The sequence below is a fragment of the Sylvia atricapilla genome, chromosome 1 (assembly GCF_009819655.1).
Source record: "Sylvia atricapilla isolate bSylAtr1 chromosome 1, bSylAtr1.pri, whole genome shotgun sequence".
NCBI classification, from domain to species: domain Eukaryota; kingdom Metazoa; phylum Chordata; class Aves; order Passeriformes; family Sylviidae; genus Sylvia; species Sylvia atricapilla.
Window position 1 is genome coordinate 15,268,892 of NC_089140.1, and position 18,445 is coordinate 15,287,336.

The following is an 18,445-nucleotide window of genomic DNA, read 5'->3' on the forward strand; positions in this document are numbered from 1 at the left end:
GTTCAGCTATGGTACCATCCAGTCCATTCCAATAGCTGACCCATGACATCGACACTGTAAAAACACTGAGGTGAAACTGTTCAAACTGTACCTTATGGATTTCTCCATTGTCTGTATCAAAGCATCAAATGAAACTACCAGTGTTGTTAGAGGAATACACCATTTCTAAAAGTACTAACTCTACTCCTTCATCCACTGGTCGGTTACACAGTACAGCAAAACAAAGCTAACCCACTTTTCAGAAAGTTTTAATTTTTTGGTTTTGGCCAATAAAACTTGCCCTGCAATATTGTTGCCTTTTTTTTTTTTTTTTTTTTTTTTTTTTTTTAACATCTTGGCTGTTCATGTGCTTTGGAAAAGTAATTACTTGACATGACTGATGAAACAGACACACTGCAGAATCAATTGACCTATTCCTATCAGAAGAAAATAAAATGCACAGTAAACTTTTGTTCCATGTAGATATAAACAGAAGGTAACAGGAATACCTGTATGGGACAATTTACAGTTCTTCAGCAATCAAGGTTAAATTAAAACTTTAAATTAGTTGCTACACATCTCAGCCTCACTGGTAAGGGGGAAGATGAGAGTTGAAGCTCTTTCAGAACTGTTCTTTACGGGCAGGACTCAGGTGGGGAGGTACCGGGGGAAAAACATGTTTTGTAGCTATTTACAAGTCCCAAGATGTCCTAGGTGGTGATGAAGGGAGGTGAATATAGTAAGAGTGGTAGTTTGTCAACAAGTTTTGCTACACAGCATGCACAAGAGTTAATAAAATAAATTATACACCAGATTTTCTTTTCAAGCAAGCTTTAAATAGTCCATATGTAACAGAATCATGTGTTACAGACAAAAAATTCTTGCTGCCAAAACACAGGATGAGTGTTTTTCCCGATCATTCTTTCCAAATTACAGACTTAGGAAAAAATATTTCAAGAAATTACAAGATTTTAAAAAATAAAATTATGCTAAAACCCAGAAAAGGCCAATAGAATAGACTGGTGAAGTACAGAAACAAGTCAGCAGAAGGATGTTAGTACACAGGTACTTACAAAAAACATACAGGAATGGACATAAAGGCCTTTAAGACACAGATACTAAGCAGGCTAATTCAGGATCAAAGGGCAGAATGCATAGGCTTTATTATAAATTCTGTAATTCATGCATTTGTGTGTGCAGGTAAAATATATTTAAAGCCATGTATTTAAATGCCATCAAAAAGACACCTGAACCTCTCCCCAGCAACACCTGATGACTCCAGGGAAAAACTCAGTTTTGCTTGTTTTTGTGCACTGGTCTAATCCAAACTCATAATGTGTAAAAGGGAACAAAGTATAAGAAACGAAGCAGGTATTTTATCTGAGCCACTGGGCAACATTGGGACAAAGATCCAAACCCACTTTTTGGTAATCAGCGTCCCTGGAATGGAATGGCAGCAGCACCAGCCTGGAGAGTTCTCAGTGTGTTTCAGAAAGTGGCTCCAAGAAGAATGATCCAAGGGTTGAGTGGGAAAAGTTAGAAATTAACCGATAGATAGATAGATAGATAGATAGATAGATAGATAGATAGATAGATAGATAGATAGATAGATAGACGGATAGATAGATGGCTTTTTTTTTCAGAACAAAATAAGGTAGCACTACTGAGTAAGTGGCAATATGGTGTGTGCATTAAGATATACAAGTGAAATCTGCTTGGGGCACCTTCACTCAGAGGAATAAGTCTTCTTAAAATATAATTATAATAATAATAATAATACTTCTTTATACTTGCCACTTGTTAGCAATTGTTTACATCGTAGAAAAATAGATAGTATTCTGTAACAAGAAATATAGTTACTTTGTTAAAATGGGCTATTTTAAACCAGCTAGTATTCTTTCATATAAAGAATTTCTAAACAGCAAAAAAAAAAAAAAAAAAAAAAAAATAGGTAATACTGAGTGCAAAACAGCCAGTGGTATACTTTGCATTGGTTTGAAACATAGTTGCCAGCTACTATAATTACATGTTCTGTACACTGTAGTACAAAAGTCTTCCATGTTTTAGAAGCTTTTGGGTTTTGTTTTTCTTCTTTCTAGGTGGCAAGTAAGTACTTAATCCAAGTAAATTCAAACTCTGGAAGTCAGAGATAATTTCACAATCAGTCTTTGCTACCAATCTTTCACATTCCTTCCCCCACACAGTGCAGCAGCACTTTCTATTTATGGCATAAAATCCCTTAAGTTAAACAAAGTTTAGAATGTAGATACTTAGAAGTTTAGCTTATAGATTCACATTCCTTTAAAAATAATTTCACTAATTTCCCACGTTTACATTTACACAATGTAACACCTCACTTGATGCATTTCATCACCCTTGCTAAAGACTGAAATAAAGTTCAGATGAAAACTCTTTGCCAGTGGTAGGTATTGTCTTAAACACTTCACAACCAGATGGCTCCAATGCAGAAGTCAGATTTTTCTGTGGTCTCCGCAACAGTTTCAGACATGAATAGCTGATTCCTAGTGGCAGTGGTAAAGGCATTATCAGTACACCATGAACATCACAAATGGAGACAATTTCCAAACATTAAAGAAGAAAAACCAAACAAAAAGCACCCAGAAAAAAAAATCAGTGAAACATTCTTAGAAGAGCAGAAATTTCTCCATTCTCCTCTTCATCAATCTCACACCTTTTCAACTTTGGTGGGGTCATACGTATCTGTAAAAGAAGCAAGAAAACACTATTAATAATGTGTTGTGAAATCTAATCAACATTGCTAGTTGTGGAAATGACACATCTTTTTCCCTCGTCTTTATTTAAAAAAATGAGAAGCTGATAATGGACTTGCTGCATTAAAGATACATATCACATTCTGACCCAAATTCTGTATTTTTACCAGTATAATTTGAGAACAACTTTGATCAAATGCATAAAGATAGAATTTGGAAAAGCGTTGGGTAGGTAGGAACAAGCACACTGAATGCTAAGTGATTACTTCCAGTTTTCAGGTGCTTTGACAGGAAGAAAAAGACATAAGATTTGCTCCTCCTTGTACTGAACACTAAGGACCAGTAAATGCTTTAAGCATTCTAGCAGGGTGTGTAAGGCTGGCTGAAGGAGTGATTATGCCATGCAGTCATCAGGGTCTTTTCATTTGATTGCAAATCCTTCGTTTCAGATTAATTCAACAGAAAACAGGAAAGCACAGCTGCGTCGCATCACTATGGTTAGTCTGTCTCTCTTCAGTCCGCAAAACTGCAGCTCATGTTTCAGTCTTATTCACTAAAGCGCTGGACTGGCTTACTAACACTCTTCTTCATTTCCAGCCTCCCTCCTGCCAGTTCACAGGACATACCACAGGTTGCTTTTCCTTTTCCCAAATCCCTGAGGACACTCTTCTATCAGATTTTTTAATTGGAAATTTAATTTTTAATTTATCCCACTGCCGGCCATGAAGTGAGCGGACACGAGCCTTTTCCTTCACCCTCATCTGGAACAGGATTGCAATGAAAAGGCTTTGCCCTGTGCCTGCCCAGTGCCATCATGCCCACACCTGACTTGCCCTTGTGGTGCACGGTCAGGGCGTGTAGGAGCCAGGGCTAGCCAGGGAGGAGTCTGCAGGCGCAGAGGGGCCCGGACAAACCGGCACTGCAGCCGTGCTCCGCGTGCTGCTTCTGCTCTTACGCAACCTGAGGATCTGCGCTAACCTTAAACGTCCCTCCCGTAGGCTGTACTCCCACAGCGCTTGCATTTAAAACAGCTGAGCAGGAAAATAGTTCCACACATAAATATGACACTTTGGAGTAAAACGTTCATCCTCGGGACTTTCGTGTTGATGTGAGTGAGCGTCTTCATTCAAACATAAAAAGCTTCAAAATCCTCCAGGGAAATTTTTGCTCCTATGTGCAAGTGTCCATCTGCTACATCCACATTCATGTCAAGGGGGAACTGGCTAAGAAAGAACTTCTGGATTTGGCCCTAGTGGGTGAATTTGTGGTGCAGAATCTTTTATCACTTCTCTTGCCCACCTTCCTCAAGCTGCTAGTCCAGCCAAGAAATGCATCTGTGCCAGCAACACCTATGATTTGTGCTAAGCTTTTTCTGGTATTTCCAAACACACACCAAATGAATGCAAAAAATCAACAGGAATAAAGTTTTGAGGGCTAGTGTGCTCTAGGATAATGCTGCATCTTCTTAAGCTTAATGCACTGGTGTATGAAGATGCCTTTAAAGCAGTAACATTTTTTTGATTGTAAATATTTTGCCATCTAAATTGTGAGAACATAAAATTCTGAAGCATTCTGTGACAGGTTGACCTAAGAATAAAAATGGATTTACATTTCAGAAACCTGATTTTCCTAAGGCCAGACTCATTGACATTAACAGAATTACCCACAAAAATTCAGGTGCTCACTGTTTCAGGGAGTGGCAGGACAGGGGTGGGGAGGCCACAAGACATGGAGCCTCTGCATGGCTCAGTATATTCCCTGGAAGCTTACCCATGCCCTCAGCACCTAAACCAAGGATGCAAAAGTGCCAGACTGGCAGGCCAGGTCACCCTTTTGAGGGGTACAGACACTGGAGTTCTAGCACTGCTACAGAAATGTTTATTCAACATTTGGTTAAGCTCATTCAAAATGCTCTTTACAGAAACAAAGCGAGATTAGCAGCCTCATGTCTTCTAACAGCAAAGGAGAAAAGACATCCAATGCATTTGGGAACACTTGGAGATGTTCTCTTAATGGCAGTATTTGCATAGTAAGATGAGCTTCTTGCACTCAGTTTTGGCAGGGCTCTTACTCCAAGATGACTATTTGTCTGCCAAGCTATATTATAAATGTGAAAGCCTGTTTCTGCTAAGGGCTGCAGCCTCTGTGACAGGCCCTGTCTGCAATTATAAGACTAACATCACCTACCTCGCTCCAAATAGAGTGGCCTCTTAGAATGGAATATTGGCTCTTTGAAAGCAACAATGCAACAATCCTGGTTTTCCAGGATTAATTCTCATTTGGGCTTTCAATGGTACCAGTGAGCTATTGTGGAAATTTGAGTGAGACAACAGAGGAAGACACAACACCAGGCCTTTTTACAAACATGAATCTACAGCCCCTCTGTAAGGTGAAGCTTTTGGGGCCATCAACAAATCAGGGTCTCCTTGGATGGGAAGAGGCCAATGGAGGAGCCACCTGCCCACCCCATGGGCCTGCAGATACTGGACATGTGCAGCAGGAAGGCACATTCATGCCATCCAAACATGGGGAGGGCTGTTATGGCTGTGAGGGAACTGCTGCAGTGGGAACACACTGCAGAATAGAAGCCTGGCATTGTCAGCAAGAGGGATAAATTTAGACCTAATTTACTGCAGAATAACTCTCCAATAAAATGCACACAATCTGTTTTGATACATCCCTGAAGTCATGTCACCACAACAGTTATTTTCTTCACTACAGCAGAAACCCCAAGGGAGGAAAGCATATGAAATGCATGTGGGGCATACTAGACCTGATGGATACAAGAAAGCTGAATCAGTCTGTTTGAAAAATCTGGTATGGAGAAATACAGTTCAGAGCAGAAAGAGACAAAGATGTGGGATACAGAAAAAGACATGGAGAAAAAGGCTACAAGGCTGCAGGAGTCGATCCTTAGAACTCATACAAGCATTTCTTCTCAGTTGGAAATGCATAAATCCAGTTTAAAGTATACTCCATTTCATTTCAGTCCCTCTGTACTGGAAAACTGTAAACAGATTCACATCAATGAGGTTAAATGAATAACCTGTGGAGATTTCAAGGTAAAGTGTCAACTGTAACAGAAAGGATGCAAAAAGAAAGGAGATTAATACTAATTTAACAACATTCACACTTTATGTTTGCTCACTCCAATTAATTTAATGGACTAGGCAGGTGGCCTGTGAGATTTATCCCTTTACACAGGTCTATTAGCAACAACTTTTTTTTCAGTTGCTCAACAAAATGCTAAATTAAAACTGTTTTAGAGAGGGGACAGCTCATGTTACTTCGGGGATGCATATGGACTACACAAGTTTATCCCAGTTCCTGTTTCAGAGAGATCAGAAACATCAAAAATTAAAAAAAAAAAAAAAAAAAAAAAAAAAAAAAAAAAAAAAGGTGTTCACTGAAAAAGTCAACTTTCCAACTTTCCATTTGTCCTGGGGTTAACAACTATTCTCAAAATCTGATCTGGAAAATATTCATGACAGAGAGAGAATTTCCAGGCCCCTATATGTAGCCATTTCCCAGAGGCTTCATAGAAGAACATCAGATTTGTATTTTTAGTTTCTTCTGAACTATGATATAGTATGTGTCTACTTAAGTATTAGAGAAGGAAAAAAAAATTGGCATTCAAGAAACAGCTATGATTAAATCACCACATGTTCCCAAACGCTGGCATTAGAGTGGCTGTCTTTGAACTCCACTGTTCTAGCCTGGCCATTCTCTGAAACAATTAGACAGAGATAAGACCTTAGGGAGCACTGCAGTCTCTGAATGAATTTCCGTATCACAAGTGAGTTTTACAGCAACTATTCCTAAAATGGGACCAGAGAACACTCATCTTTTCCACAGGGAGAGCAAAGTGGGTGGCTCCCAGATGAGGATAGTACCACCTACAGCCTGTTACTATTTGAGCAGCATTACGTGGGCATGCAAGCAAACCGATCATGCCCATTACGTAAGGAATGAGTACCCATCTGGATCTCCCATAACAGGGTCTTACCTAAAGAAAAATCTCTGTCGATCCTCTTCTTGTCAATTCCACCTAAACATCCATTTTCACTGAGAGAGATAACACGCTTGGAAACAGCCCCTGAGCTTGCCAGTTTGCTTTCTCTCTCCTCTGGTACCTTCGACAGCTTCTCCTCATCCACCTCCTCCCCTGAGTCTGCACTCTTAATGCTCAGACGTCTCATCCGCGACACAGAGTCAACTTCTTTCATTCGCACCAAGCGATCCATGGCAGTCCGGCTGGGTGGAGACGTGAGCTTGCCTTGGAGTGTCTCTATCACTTTTGAGGTGCTCCTCACTCTCTTTTCTGAATGCTGATAAGCAGCTGACTTGCAAACCAAGTTTTGGTCCTCACCTTGGCTGGGACTCACAGGCTGTTCAAGAACTTGCTCAGTTACCGGTGGTTTAGCCCTGGCTTCCTGGTGAGTGGCCTGGCATTCATCAGGGTCTAAAGATCGTCCTCCTGCTCTGACAAAGAGAGCGCTCTCTGTCCAGCCACACTTTCGTCTGCCTTCATAAGAGTCTTCTTTTTTTCCTTCTTTGTTACTTACTGTGCTCCCTATTGTTGGTGATTCAAAGTCCTGAACACCATTTGCAGGGCTAGTGCCTGGGTGGGGTCCAACATGGTCATCTGGAAGGAGTGACTCCACTGCTATATCTATACCTAAAATTCTTGCAGCTCTTGCCTGCAATGACTCATTCACAGGGATTTCCACTGCATTTGCATCCGAAGAGTGATCAGAGTAGTTAGCACCAAGTTCTGGGGCCACATCAAGTCCCACTGACCTCAAATCCGGCTCAGAGCACCTTTGGTTCCTCTTTGTTAGCGATAAGCGTACTGCTGACCCTCTCTCTAATACCCTATCATTTGTGGGAGTTGTACCTTTGCTCAGTTTAACAAAGTCTAGGTAATTTTGGTCTTCACTCATCTCCTGCAGGACAGGGTTATTGAAAGGATTACTGTGACATGAACTACTTGGGCTACTGGACAAAACTCTTTTGACAGGGCCCACATGAACAGGCTGTTTGCTTGTTCTGCTCTTAGCTTCCCCCATCCCCTTCTCTGTTATCAAATTTCCATCTGCTGACCTGACTCCTTCACTGCTTCCTCCTGGCTTTGAGGAGCCTTGAGAGACAACAAATCTTGGCTCGCCACCATGCTCTGTCCCCATGCTCCAACTTTCAGACTTACTTTTAACTCTTCCTGACCTAAATACAGGCACCTCTGGCACAACCATTTCTGATTTCCTACCATGTTTTGGCTCCTGACTTGATTTCTCATTTCTGGACTCCCTCCTCTGCCTAGAGGCACCTGCCTGCAGAGGAACTGTAGCACCTTCCAAATCCTCTTCACTGCTTGTGCTCTCCTCCTGCCCTTGCAGCTCCTTGTTAAAACTTTCTAGCTCACTTATTGCATCCCAGGGACGGCGACTTACAGGTTTCAACAGGAACTGCCCAAACGGTTCTTTACTGTTGCAGGGAGCACCTGGCTCTCCCTTAACTACATCTCCCTTGGAAAGAAGGCCATTTTCCCTCTCTTGGACAGGCACAGGCTGGCTCTGGTGGGCTTTTGGGGAGGGAGACTGAAGGACTGAGGTGGCAGTCCTGGAAAATGCACTGTTGCTAGACTGGCTGAGGTGTGTCTGGCCCTTCATACTGTAACCACCCTGCCTGCAGCCTCTCCCATCAGAAGGTGACCCTGTCTGTCTTTCCCCAGTTGTGGATGTTGTACATCCTGGGAGTTTGGGAGATAGTGGCTTGCTGCTATCAGGCTTCCCAGGCCTTGTACCATGGAAAAATTGTGGGCTCTCAGGTTCTTCAGAGAAACTGGTCTGTGTCTGCTGGTCTTTGTACTGATCACCTGGCCAGGAGCCAGAATATTTGAGCTCTCTGTGTTTTGCAGGCTGAATAAATCTGAGGTCATTCATTTGTTTGAACTCTTCTGGTCTCCACAGCTCTTGTTTTTGTAACTCATTTTTATTGGTCATGCTTCCTGTAAGTGCTTGTAACTCCAAGTCTGTTGAAGACATACTTAAGAGACTTTGTTCTTGCAAAGCCCCATTGTTATCAAACCTATTCTTATCAGGGCTCTGAGTTATGTTGTTGTTCCTATCTGTATCTGGCAGATTGGATTCTGATTTAACTGGGATGGAGACCAAACAAAATATAGTTTCATTCATTTTTTTCTTTGAACTCTTTTTGCTCTGCATCCCAGTTCCAGGTTCAAACTTTTTCACTTTTGTAACAGTCTCACAGGTGTTGTCCATATGTGAGTTTCTTACAGAAGGTTTGCCTTTCGTGTACTCTGTGCTGGCTTCGTTACGAGGGCTGTGATTAGTTGCACTACAATTGTCTCTTTGGTCCGGCAAGGCACAGTTTTCCTGATCTCGGATGGATGGTGCCAACCATCTCTTGCTATGGGTGGAGCTGTCGGAAGCTCTTTCTCCCTTTGCAGAACTGGACAAGTTTGATGCATCCACAAAGGCACTGTTGTACTGTACTTCAAGATTTCTCTCTCGCAAAGCACCAGAACTGGGACTACGCGCATTTTCAGTGTGATTTGAGTTGCCCTGCAGACCTTCCAGTGGTGCAATTTTAATATGTCGTATCCGAGGATCATCAAAGGGAATATACTGAACGGAACGCAGGTGGTCAGCAGGGCGCCTTGCATGGCTTTGCTTCCCGTGAGGAAAATGGTTGTCTTTGCAAGGATCACCCCCCACCTCAAAAGTATTCATGGCTGGTCGTTGGCAGGGGACAACCCGCTCTGTGGCACCCTGGGGGTCACTGCTGGCGCATGTGTTGGTGTTAGGCACTTCACTGGGGGAACGTGGGGTCACGTGTTGGAGAGGTGGGGACTTGTAAGAAGGAGGAGGTACGTACACAGGGGGCTCCAAACCAGAGTCTGGAATGCCAGCGTCTTGCCTTGGCTCATTGACTTTGGCTAAGTAGGAGACAGGTTCCTCTTTCTGGTAGTGGTCCTGGGAACTCACGGTTTCTGCAGGTGCCCTAGTCTGCCGCTGCTGTTCATAGGATGGAGGCTTGAGAGGTCTCCCATACTTGGGCTTCACCAGGGGAAGGAAATGGCTTCCTGTTCCATGGTGCTTGGCTGGCTCCACACTCAGTCTGTTTGGGGGATAGGAGGGGGTTTTAGTGACGCTGAGCGAGTTGTTACTGTTGGACAGGGAGGGCATTTCCACACACCTCATGCTCTCAGGTGAAAGGACCCTCGGCAAGGACTGTGATTTCCCCCTGCTGTGGCTGCTGAGTACATTGTCTCCCAGGGTCAGCGAGTACAGCTCTTGAAGCAGCTTCTCCCTGTCACCCTCAGACATTTGCCTCCCTACCTTTTTTGGCTGGTTCCAGCTTTCTATTTCCAGACTTTGCCATTTGCAGTCACTGGGCACTTCACAGCTTTCCTGCAGGCCACTTCTTCTGACATACCCTGCACCTGTCCCCACCTTCAGCTGATTCTCCTTGGGGTGCCGGGGTGCCCCTGGGGATGCTGCCAGACCTTTCATCTCCACACTAGCCTTTTGAGAATATCCCAGAAGCACACTGAAGTCTTGTCCTCGTCTTCTCCAGTAGGCGAGATCTTTATCAGTCTTGGGCTGGGAAGACCATGCTAAATGAGGTCTGTCATAAGCCCTGGAAAAAAAAGCAGTGTCAGAGGCAGTATGCACAAGTGCCTGTTCTTCCTACCATGGGTAAGGCCATTAGGAGGTGAAATGATGAGTTATGCCAGTGGAGTTTCATATAATCTATTTGCAATCAGATTACTATTTTAATGAGAGGATTTAGAAGTCAGTCAACATGAGTAAAGGAAGGGACAGAAGCTCTTTTGACATGTTGTTAGCTGTGCAAGGATGTTAGAAAGAGAGACAAATGCACGTGGTTACCTGCTGTGCAAACAGGCACAGCCGTCCTTGGTGGACATTAGAAAATTCCCTGCCCAGAGCAGGGGGCTTGGAACTAAATGATCTTGAAGGCTCCTTCCAACCCAGACCAGCCCCTGATTCTAAGATGACATTCTAAAACAAGAAGTGACTGTCTTGAATTACTTCTGTATCCTGCTAAATCAAAATCTACAGATGTCAAGGACACTACTGTGGTATTCAAGTTTAATAGGATTCCAAGATGCAGAGGTAGGGAGGACAGGTAGATGTCTATATTGTAAGATTTCATAAGATACAGCCTGTGAGAAACATGATTTGCATCCTGGTAAAAGTGCTGAAATTAAACATGTCAGTTCCAGAATTGATTCTTGTTCATCTTTCTGAGGGAACAAATTTCTTCAGGGTGCTTTGGATTAAATGACACATGTCACAACAATGGTAATATATCAACACAGTTCTGAATAAGACAGAACCAATATTTAAAATGTAAAATACTTCAAAAGAAGCATAAAATTCTTAAATAAAAGAATCCATTAGTGAAATATGAAAGACATTAGACATTACAGATTAGAAATTCAGAACACAGATTTATATGAACAGAATAGGCTCTTTGTCTGTTCTGAACAGTGTGTAAACTGTTTTATACATTCCTGCAGAATAAAATTGGCACCCTTCAATACAAATAATTAATTTTCTACTTGAATTGCATTCTGCTATTCTTGTACCTAAGGTGTCCAACAATATAACTGCCTTTACACTATGTGGCTGCCACCAGCACAAGACTGGAAAGAAAAATCAAAATTGACAGAAATAGGACAAGTATCTAGATAGAACCCAAGAATTTCTTTCTCTTCCCTCCACCCCAAGGTATATAAACAGTGTCATCTGGCTCTTTTTTACTAAAAACATTGATGTATTTAAATATGAGTTTGTGAAGACATAAGTCAAAATTCAGAATGAAAATTAAGCCATCCAGATCCACAGCAATTTTCTTTTATGTATATTATCTTCATCCTATGAGTCTAAAAGTTTAAAAACTAGACTGGGATAAGGAGCATCTTGTTCCTATTGATTCAATTGGATTAAGATTGAACTTCTGAACAAAATGTTCTGCCTCTGAAGCATGAAATACAGTTTGATTGCTGAACCTCAAGAAGGAACAGATGTCTTCATTAATCAACGAAATATAACAGGACACCTCCTATATCAGAATCTGATTGTAGTAACAACCAACACGTCCATGTGGAAACATACAGCTGTCTTCTCCCTTTTCATCTCATCCCCGTACTGCTGTGGCAGCATTTGTATCTGTGTTTACAAAATGAGGTGAGAAACAGTGTCCAGCCACGGTGAGGAGGAAATGGACAGGTCGCTCTTTCTGATTGATTTTATCCATCACTGTAAAAGGGTTTACAGAAATTGCAGGAAGTATGGTCGTAGATTCTAAGATCAGATGAGACCATTACAATTATTTAGTTTGACATCTTGCTCAGCACAGGCCATCAGACTTCTTTGAGATGATTCCTGCTTAAGTGGTAGCATCTCTTAGAAAGGTACTTAAAAAATCTGATTTTTAAATCTCCAGTGATGTTGCAAAGCTTAATTCACCATTTAAAAAAACCCACAAAGTAACCCAAAATACTTCTCAACAAAGAGAGAGCCCCTTCCTTTATTAAAAGCTATTTAGAAGATTAAATTTATTTTAAAAGGTTAATAACTAGGCTCCAGTAATGAACTTTGGAACATGATACAATCCACTTTGTAACCTGCATTATGTCACCATTGCAACAAGAATGTAAAAAAGACACTTAAAAGGAGGCATTTAGAGCATTTTAAACCTGATCTTTTCTAAGATCTACTCATAGAGAGACAGATACTGTCTGTCCTAAGTCCTGGCTAAGCCACTAGAAGTGGTTACACAGCCAGCCTCTATCAGCGACCCTGTAAACTTCTGAAGACGACATTGCACTGTGCGGTGGGAAGAGGATGCTCCAAGGACCCTCCAGTACAGCTCCTTTCTGAAGTCTCCTCTGCTCTCAGTGATGGAGAGCAGCTCCTGCACACCTGCATGCAGGCACACCTGGCAGGCAGGAGGCAATGGGGCAGCACAGCACAACCACACTGCTCGTGGCCATAACTGCAGCAGAGAGTGCCTCCTTCCAGGATGTGGCATTTCTGGGTCTTGCAGTCAATGAAATGGTGGAAGGGGGAAATTCCAAGAGCCACTTGAAGTTTAAAATGCTTCACTGCAGCCTCAGTAATGCTAGACCTCTGAATGATGAGTACCAGTCATGGTGCAGCTTTTTGTGCCCATGACATATCCCCAAAGAGAAGACTTCCCAGCCACTCTGTGCAGCAGCTCATCTCTGACTACGCCACTACACAATTGTGTGTCTCCACGATGTGCTGGTGCTGACACACAAAGAAACGCACACCTGGACACAGCAGCTTACAAGTGCCTGACAGCTGGGAGGAGGATGGAGCCAAGGATAGAGCAGTCCCATGGGACCAACTGTGGAGATTTAAGTTCCAGGGGCAGAGTGGTCCCGAGGGATCAAGGAGGTAGATTTTAACATTTTGAACTCTTTTCTAACAGGCTGGCTTCTAACGAGTATCACATTTGCTCTCATGAAGTGCTTTGAATTGATTCTATACAAAGTTAATTAAAATGGTTTTAAACCCCCAAAAACTCTTTCTAGCTTTCTGTGAATTTTAGGCCTTTACAAGAAATGAGCCCATCAGTCTACCCTGCACTGGCTGCATGACCACACTTCACTGAGCTGTCTTGCTCAGAGCTGTGGGTTGAAGCTGCCCAATTCCCCTAGGGTGATGCTGGACCAGCAGGATGCAGATAATGTAGCCAAGAGTGAAGGAGTGTGGCACAGGCACCGAAATCCAAACCCCACAGAATTAGGTCACTGCAGGGCTACGTAGCGAACGTCTGTCCCTGTTGCTGGCAGCCAGCATGCAAGTGGAAGATGTTGGGCACTCAATACCTCATCCTGCATGAGCTGCAGGCACTGCTACAGACTTTGTGCCCCACAAAAAGCACTGTTAACGAAGTCAGCAAGATGGAAAATTTTTCAGAGGGCTGTTCTGGACACTGGCAGCTTCTGTTCTATTTTGAGATCCTATCCTAACATATACTCTTTTGAGACCCAGCATTGGAAAATATCAGTGCACTTTTTTAATTGTTCCAGCAGGTGATCTCATTAATGGTATCTATTTACTGCTAAATTTGCTTGCTACTATCATAGTTCCTCCCACACAAACAACTAAGCAAAGTGCCTAGTCTCTCTACTTAGAACAGAATCAGGAGAGAGTCCTCCTGTGAAGAGAGAACTCTCATTTATACCCATAGGATCAGCTTTCTCATTTTCTTTGACTTGTTTCCTCTTCCAAACCTTTATTGTGTGGCCTCTGAATACTCAGTTAAGCCAGGACAGCCCTCCCCCACCATCTGCTCCCTCACATTTTTTGCCTGAAGAACAGGATGGAACCAAACACCACCTCCCCATTCCACCGGGGCATCACTCTCCCCCTACAAGCAGCAGGAGCAGTGGCTATGAAGCCTCTACCTTCCTCAGTAAGGTTTCATTTGCAGAACAGCCTTAATAAACAGAGACAACAGTGTCACCCCCTGCCATCACAAAACACCAGAAACCCTGCAAATCTGCCTGCAAAGGCAGCCATGAGGCAGGCACATCACTCACTTCCATGGTGCATGGGAGGTGATTAGTTCTTCTACATCAGTGGTGTAAACAAGAGTATGGTGTAGATAATTCCCTGCACAAGGAGCCTAAGCACTGCTCTGAATTGCTGTGGAACTGTCACCATCTGTGACGGACACACACAGCCTGTTCAGGCCCTCTCCTGCTATGTGCTGGCTGGGAAAGCAGCACCTGGAAATGGTGGCAGGAATGGTCTGCAATGCCCAGAGAGTATCTTGCTGGGTGGTCATCTCCTCTTCAGGCCCAAATTGTCCCCAGGTCTCTGCAGTGTGCAGTACCTTCCCAGCCTGGGAACCAGAAGCTGATTTCCTATAGCAGTCCAGAAACCAAGCAGTGATATCAAAATGCCTGGTGGAGTTTAGCACCTGTCACAGGCCCAAGCACTCCCAACTGGGCCATCACAGGTATCTTCTCTTCAGTTTTAGAGCAGCTCACAGGCACACGGCAGCCTTGTGCCTTGGGGGTGGATGTGAGGGGGACTGTCACCTGGGGCTCAGGAACTGACACGATGTGCTGCCGTGCTGCAGCTTCCCTGGATCCGGCCTGGAGAGCTCCCTCCTCCCTTCCTGGACCAGCTGGGCCACTGTGTCACACTCCACACCGGAGGCACTCCACACTCCAAGGCATGGCAAGGAAGGGAAGACAAAGGTTTTCCCAGCTGCTAGTGCCTTGTGAGAGTTCCCAGTAGTCTCACTGGGAATCAGAGTTTGATGTAACAGTAATAGCAAAAAAATATTTCTATTTGTATGAAAGTGTGACAAAGCCATTTCTGGGGGTGTGTTCCCTATTTTATGTGGAACAACTGCTTTTATAAACCAGGATATAATACTTAACTATGCTACAGACTGCCAGGTTCCACCCCTTGCATTTAGAAAGAGATGTTTAAACTGTTAGAGAGCATGATTTGGTATTTAGCCAAGGCTAGCAATTACAGATATCATTGCCATATCCAAGATGTGGGGCAGATGTGTGAGCCCCTGCAAATGCATCCAGAGCAGAGGAACTGGAAGGCAGCAGCCCTCCCAAACCCCTGTGCATCTACACAGGCTCTAACAGGGTGCAGAAGCAGCAGTGCTGTGGTAGCTTCCAGCCTTGCACAGCCAGATCTTCTTTAGAACAGTATTTCTCCACACTGTAAACTCAGCATCAACTTCCTTAGCACCACTGCATGCTCTCTTCTCCTGCTTCAAAACCTTTTTCCCTTTCATCCAGTTTATATTTCCTCACTTTTGTTGCTGTCCAGTTTACTTTGTCCAAAACACACCAGAAAGGATCCCCCCAATTACCTTTACATCTGTGTTCTGTCCTTCCTTCTCTAGAATGGATGGTTCCACCTGGAGACCTCCACCAGGACTTGCTGTCCTATGACTGCTTTAGAGGGCTCACATCTCTTCCTGCCCATTATCCTAACTGGCAACCAGAAGCCATTCCTGCTCCAGGCGAACAGACTTGCAAGGGGAAAAGATGTGAAGGGAAAGAGCAGACGAGCCCAGGAGTAAGGGGACATATGGCTTTGCCACGTGTTACTGAAGGTCTTTGTAAGAGGACAAGCTCCCAAGGCGACAGTGTTTTGCCCTGCTTTCAGTTTCAAGCCCACTCAGCAGGAGGAAGGGGCTTTTCCTTGTAAACCATCATCATACTTGGGCTGGCTTCCAGTCCTGCTCGAGCCCCTTTCCTTTGTCCATCTGCAGCCTCAAATAGCTGCAGAACAATGGCCGAGCGCCGGTGTGTACACACAGCTCTTCCTGCCCAGCCGGCCCCAGCCCCGCCGCGCACGTACTCCGTGCTGAGCAAACCGTGGCTGTACAAGCACATTTTATGGAGTGACAACAAGGGCTTCCACTGGCTTGGAGCTGCTTTAAAAGAGCCAGGCACCTTCTCATGCTTACTCCACAAGGGCAGCCTTAAGAGACCAAGCAAGTCCGCAGTGCATGTAGGAACACCCATCAAGAGCTGCATGTGGCTGAATCTACAGTAAAACCTGGGTGTGTAAGTGGCAGAAGAAGCTGAGTGCAGTTTTAAAACTGAAGAAGAGGAAGACCTTTTCCCCCTTTTTTTCCCTCCTTTTCTGTCCTCTGTGCTACAGCTAAGCTTTCCTAAGTCCATTAGAAAGGCCTCTCATACAGACCACATTAGTAAAATGTATTTTCCCACACTCAGCCATGTCCTATTATTCCCAAAGGCCTTTCTCTAGCTGAAGGTGAATGGATGTGTCACTGGATGTGGGCATCCAGTGAACAGAAATGGTTACTAGAATGGGAGCAGGAAAGGATCACAGGAAGATGGTGTTAAGAGTTAGCATCATGATTAGTTATCTGTCAAGACCAAAAGAAAGAGAAAGCAAAGCCATGGCATGATGCTGAAACTTACCCCCCTTCTGAAGTATGAAAAGTGGACAAACCCTGAAGGTCATGGTGGTAACCAGGACCTGCTTGCCTCCCTTGGCTCCCATGGCTGCTTTCAGTGCTGCTTGAGCTGGTTTTCACCAGAGGTTTCTTGCTGTAGGCCCCAGCTCTGGATTCTGCTTCAATCCCGTTCAGTGCTGTTCTCTGAGCAGATCTGTTCCCCTTGATTTCATGCCGGTATCCATCATATCTGTTCTCATATGAAACAGGGGGATTTTTTGACAATTTGTATCCATGAGAAATCAGGAGATCTTCAACACTGAACATGTTGTGCTGGTTTCACTCACAGCTGTGCCATCAGAAAGCTCTTTCCAGCTGGATCCATCACTACAAAACATAACCAAAAACAAGCAGAAGGCTACTTTAGACAAGGAAAGATACCTTTGATCAGCCAGTAGTCTACTGAAGCTAAAAGTCTCATCTCCTGCACTCAGTGTTTCACCCTCTTAATATAATAGACAAAGCAAAGTGCATGCAGATGCTGATGAATCATGTGCTGTCCTTCCCTAGACAATACACCTCCCTGCACTCAGCCAAGCAGCAGATGCTGTGCTGCTGCTGCTGACTCAGTCCCTTTCACTCAAGAATTCACTGGTGATTGCAGCTTTCAGACTTCACTAATGTGATCTCAAAATAAAAACTTTGCACTGGAGGTAAGCCCACAAACTGAGCAGGCATTTTCTTAGAAAACTATTTTTCTCCAGTCATGGAAAGGTGTGCTCTGTATCATCTTTTAAGTTGATGCAGGAGAAGGGGGTGGATTACAGAGCAATAAGCCTCTCCCTACAGCTCTGCATATTCCAATTAAAAAAGATGTTCACATGAACAAGGACAAAATATGCATAAGAACAAAAACGAATTATGCAACCACATGAGAAACCCAGGTAATATGCAATACCCCAGCTAAACAGTCCTTTTTACAGATTACTTTCTTTTCCCCCTGCATTGGCCTGCTGCAGTCCTCAGCTAGAATAATGCAAAACCCAAGATTGCAAGTATGTTTTTACGGCACATTTCCATTGTGCAACATGACTCATGATGCCCATGTGTATTGTATCTCAAGGATCTGCAAGACACCGGATGGTCAAGATTTTTCTTCCCCAGTGACAGCCCTCTATTCTGCACTGACTAGAGCAAAGACCCAGCAAACTGACTTAGTTGGCTGAAAACAGTCTCTATTGTCTATACCACTCTCACAGCTTATTATGGCAATTATAGAATAACCATTCATTCAGAGTTTTAAAATGTGTGGAAGGTAATGTTCTGTTCTGAAGGTTGTACAAAACAATAGACTCATCCTGATACATTCCTCCCTGTTTGAATGGTGTTACCAAAAGAAAGAAATTTTTAAAAGGTTTTAAAAGATAAAACACACAGAAATAGATTTTTGTAAAATATAAAGCACAAGGTTATTTTCCCTGCATGAAGATTTAACATATCTAGTGAGTACTGCGTGTCCTTAGTAATAGCAGGTCCACCTGAGGATCATGAGCCCTGCATTGGCAGCTGCTTAAAAGGAGACTGTCTCTGTAAAGATCACGACACAAAAATGCATTTAATACACTGGTCTCTAATACTCTTCTTGGGCATGAAGAAAGGGAGAAGTCTGTTCATAACTGTTCACAAGGATTTATTTGAAATGGAGCAACTACTGAGACAGCAGTTGCATGTTTATTAGTATAAATCTC

At 43.4% G+C, this 18,445-nt stretch overlaps 1 protein-coding gene across 3 annotated transcripts in view; it reads right to left on the minus strand.

Moving 5' to 3' along the window:
• Positions 1-793: 793 nt before the first annotated feature.
• The window catches only part of JCAD (junctional cadherin 5 associated), a 28,997-nt gene continuing 11,345 nt past the window's right edge, over positions 794-18,445 (minus strand). For 2 of the 3 annotated variants that reach the window (XM_066315516.1, XM_066315525.1), the window contains exons 2-3: positions 16,723-17,084; positions 6,620-10,373 (exon numbers count right to left, since the gene is read on the minus strand). In XM_066315516.1, the coding sequence (XP_066171613.1) occupies positions 6,635-10,373; positions 16,723-17,024 (4,041 nt within the window). In that variant the 5' untranslated portion in view covers positions 17,025-17,084 and the 3' untranslated portion in view covers positions 6,620-6,634. Of the gene's footprint in view, positions 2,701-6,619; positions 10,374-16,722; positions 17,085-18,445 lie in introns of those variants that run through there. The other variant, XM_066315534.1, reaches the window with a different exon arrangement.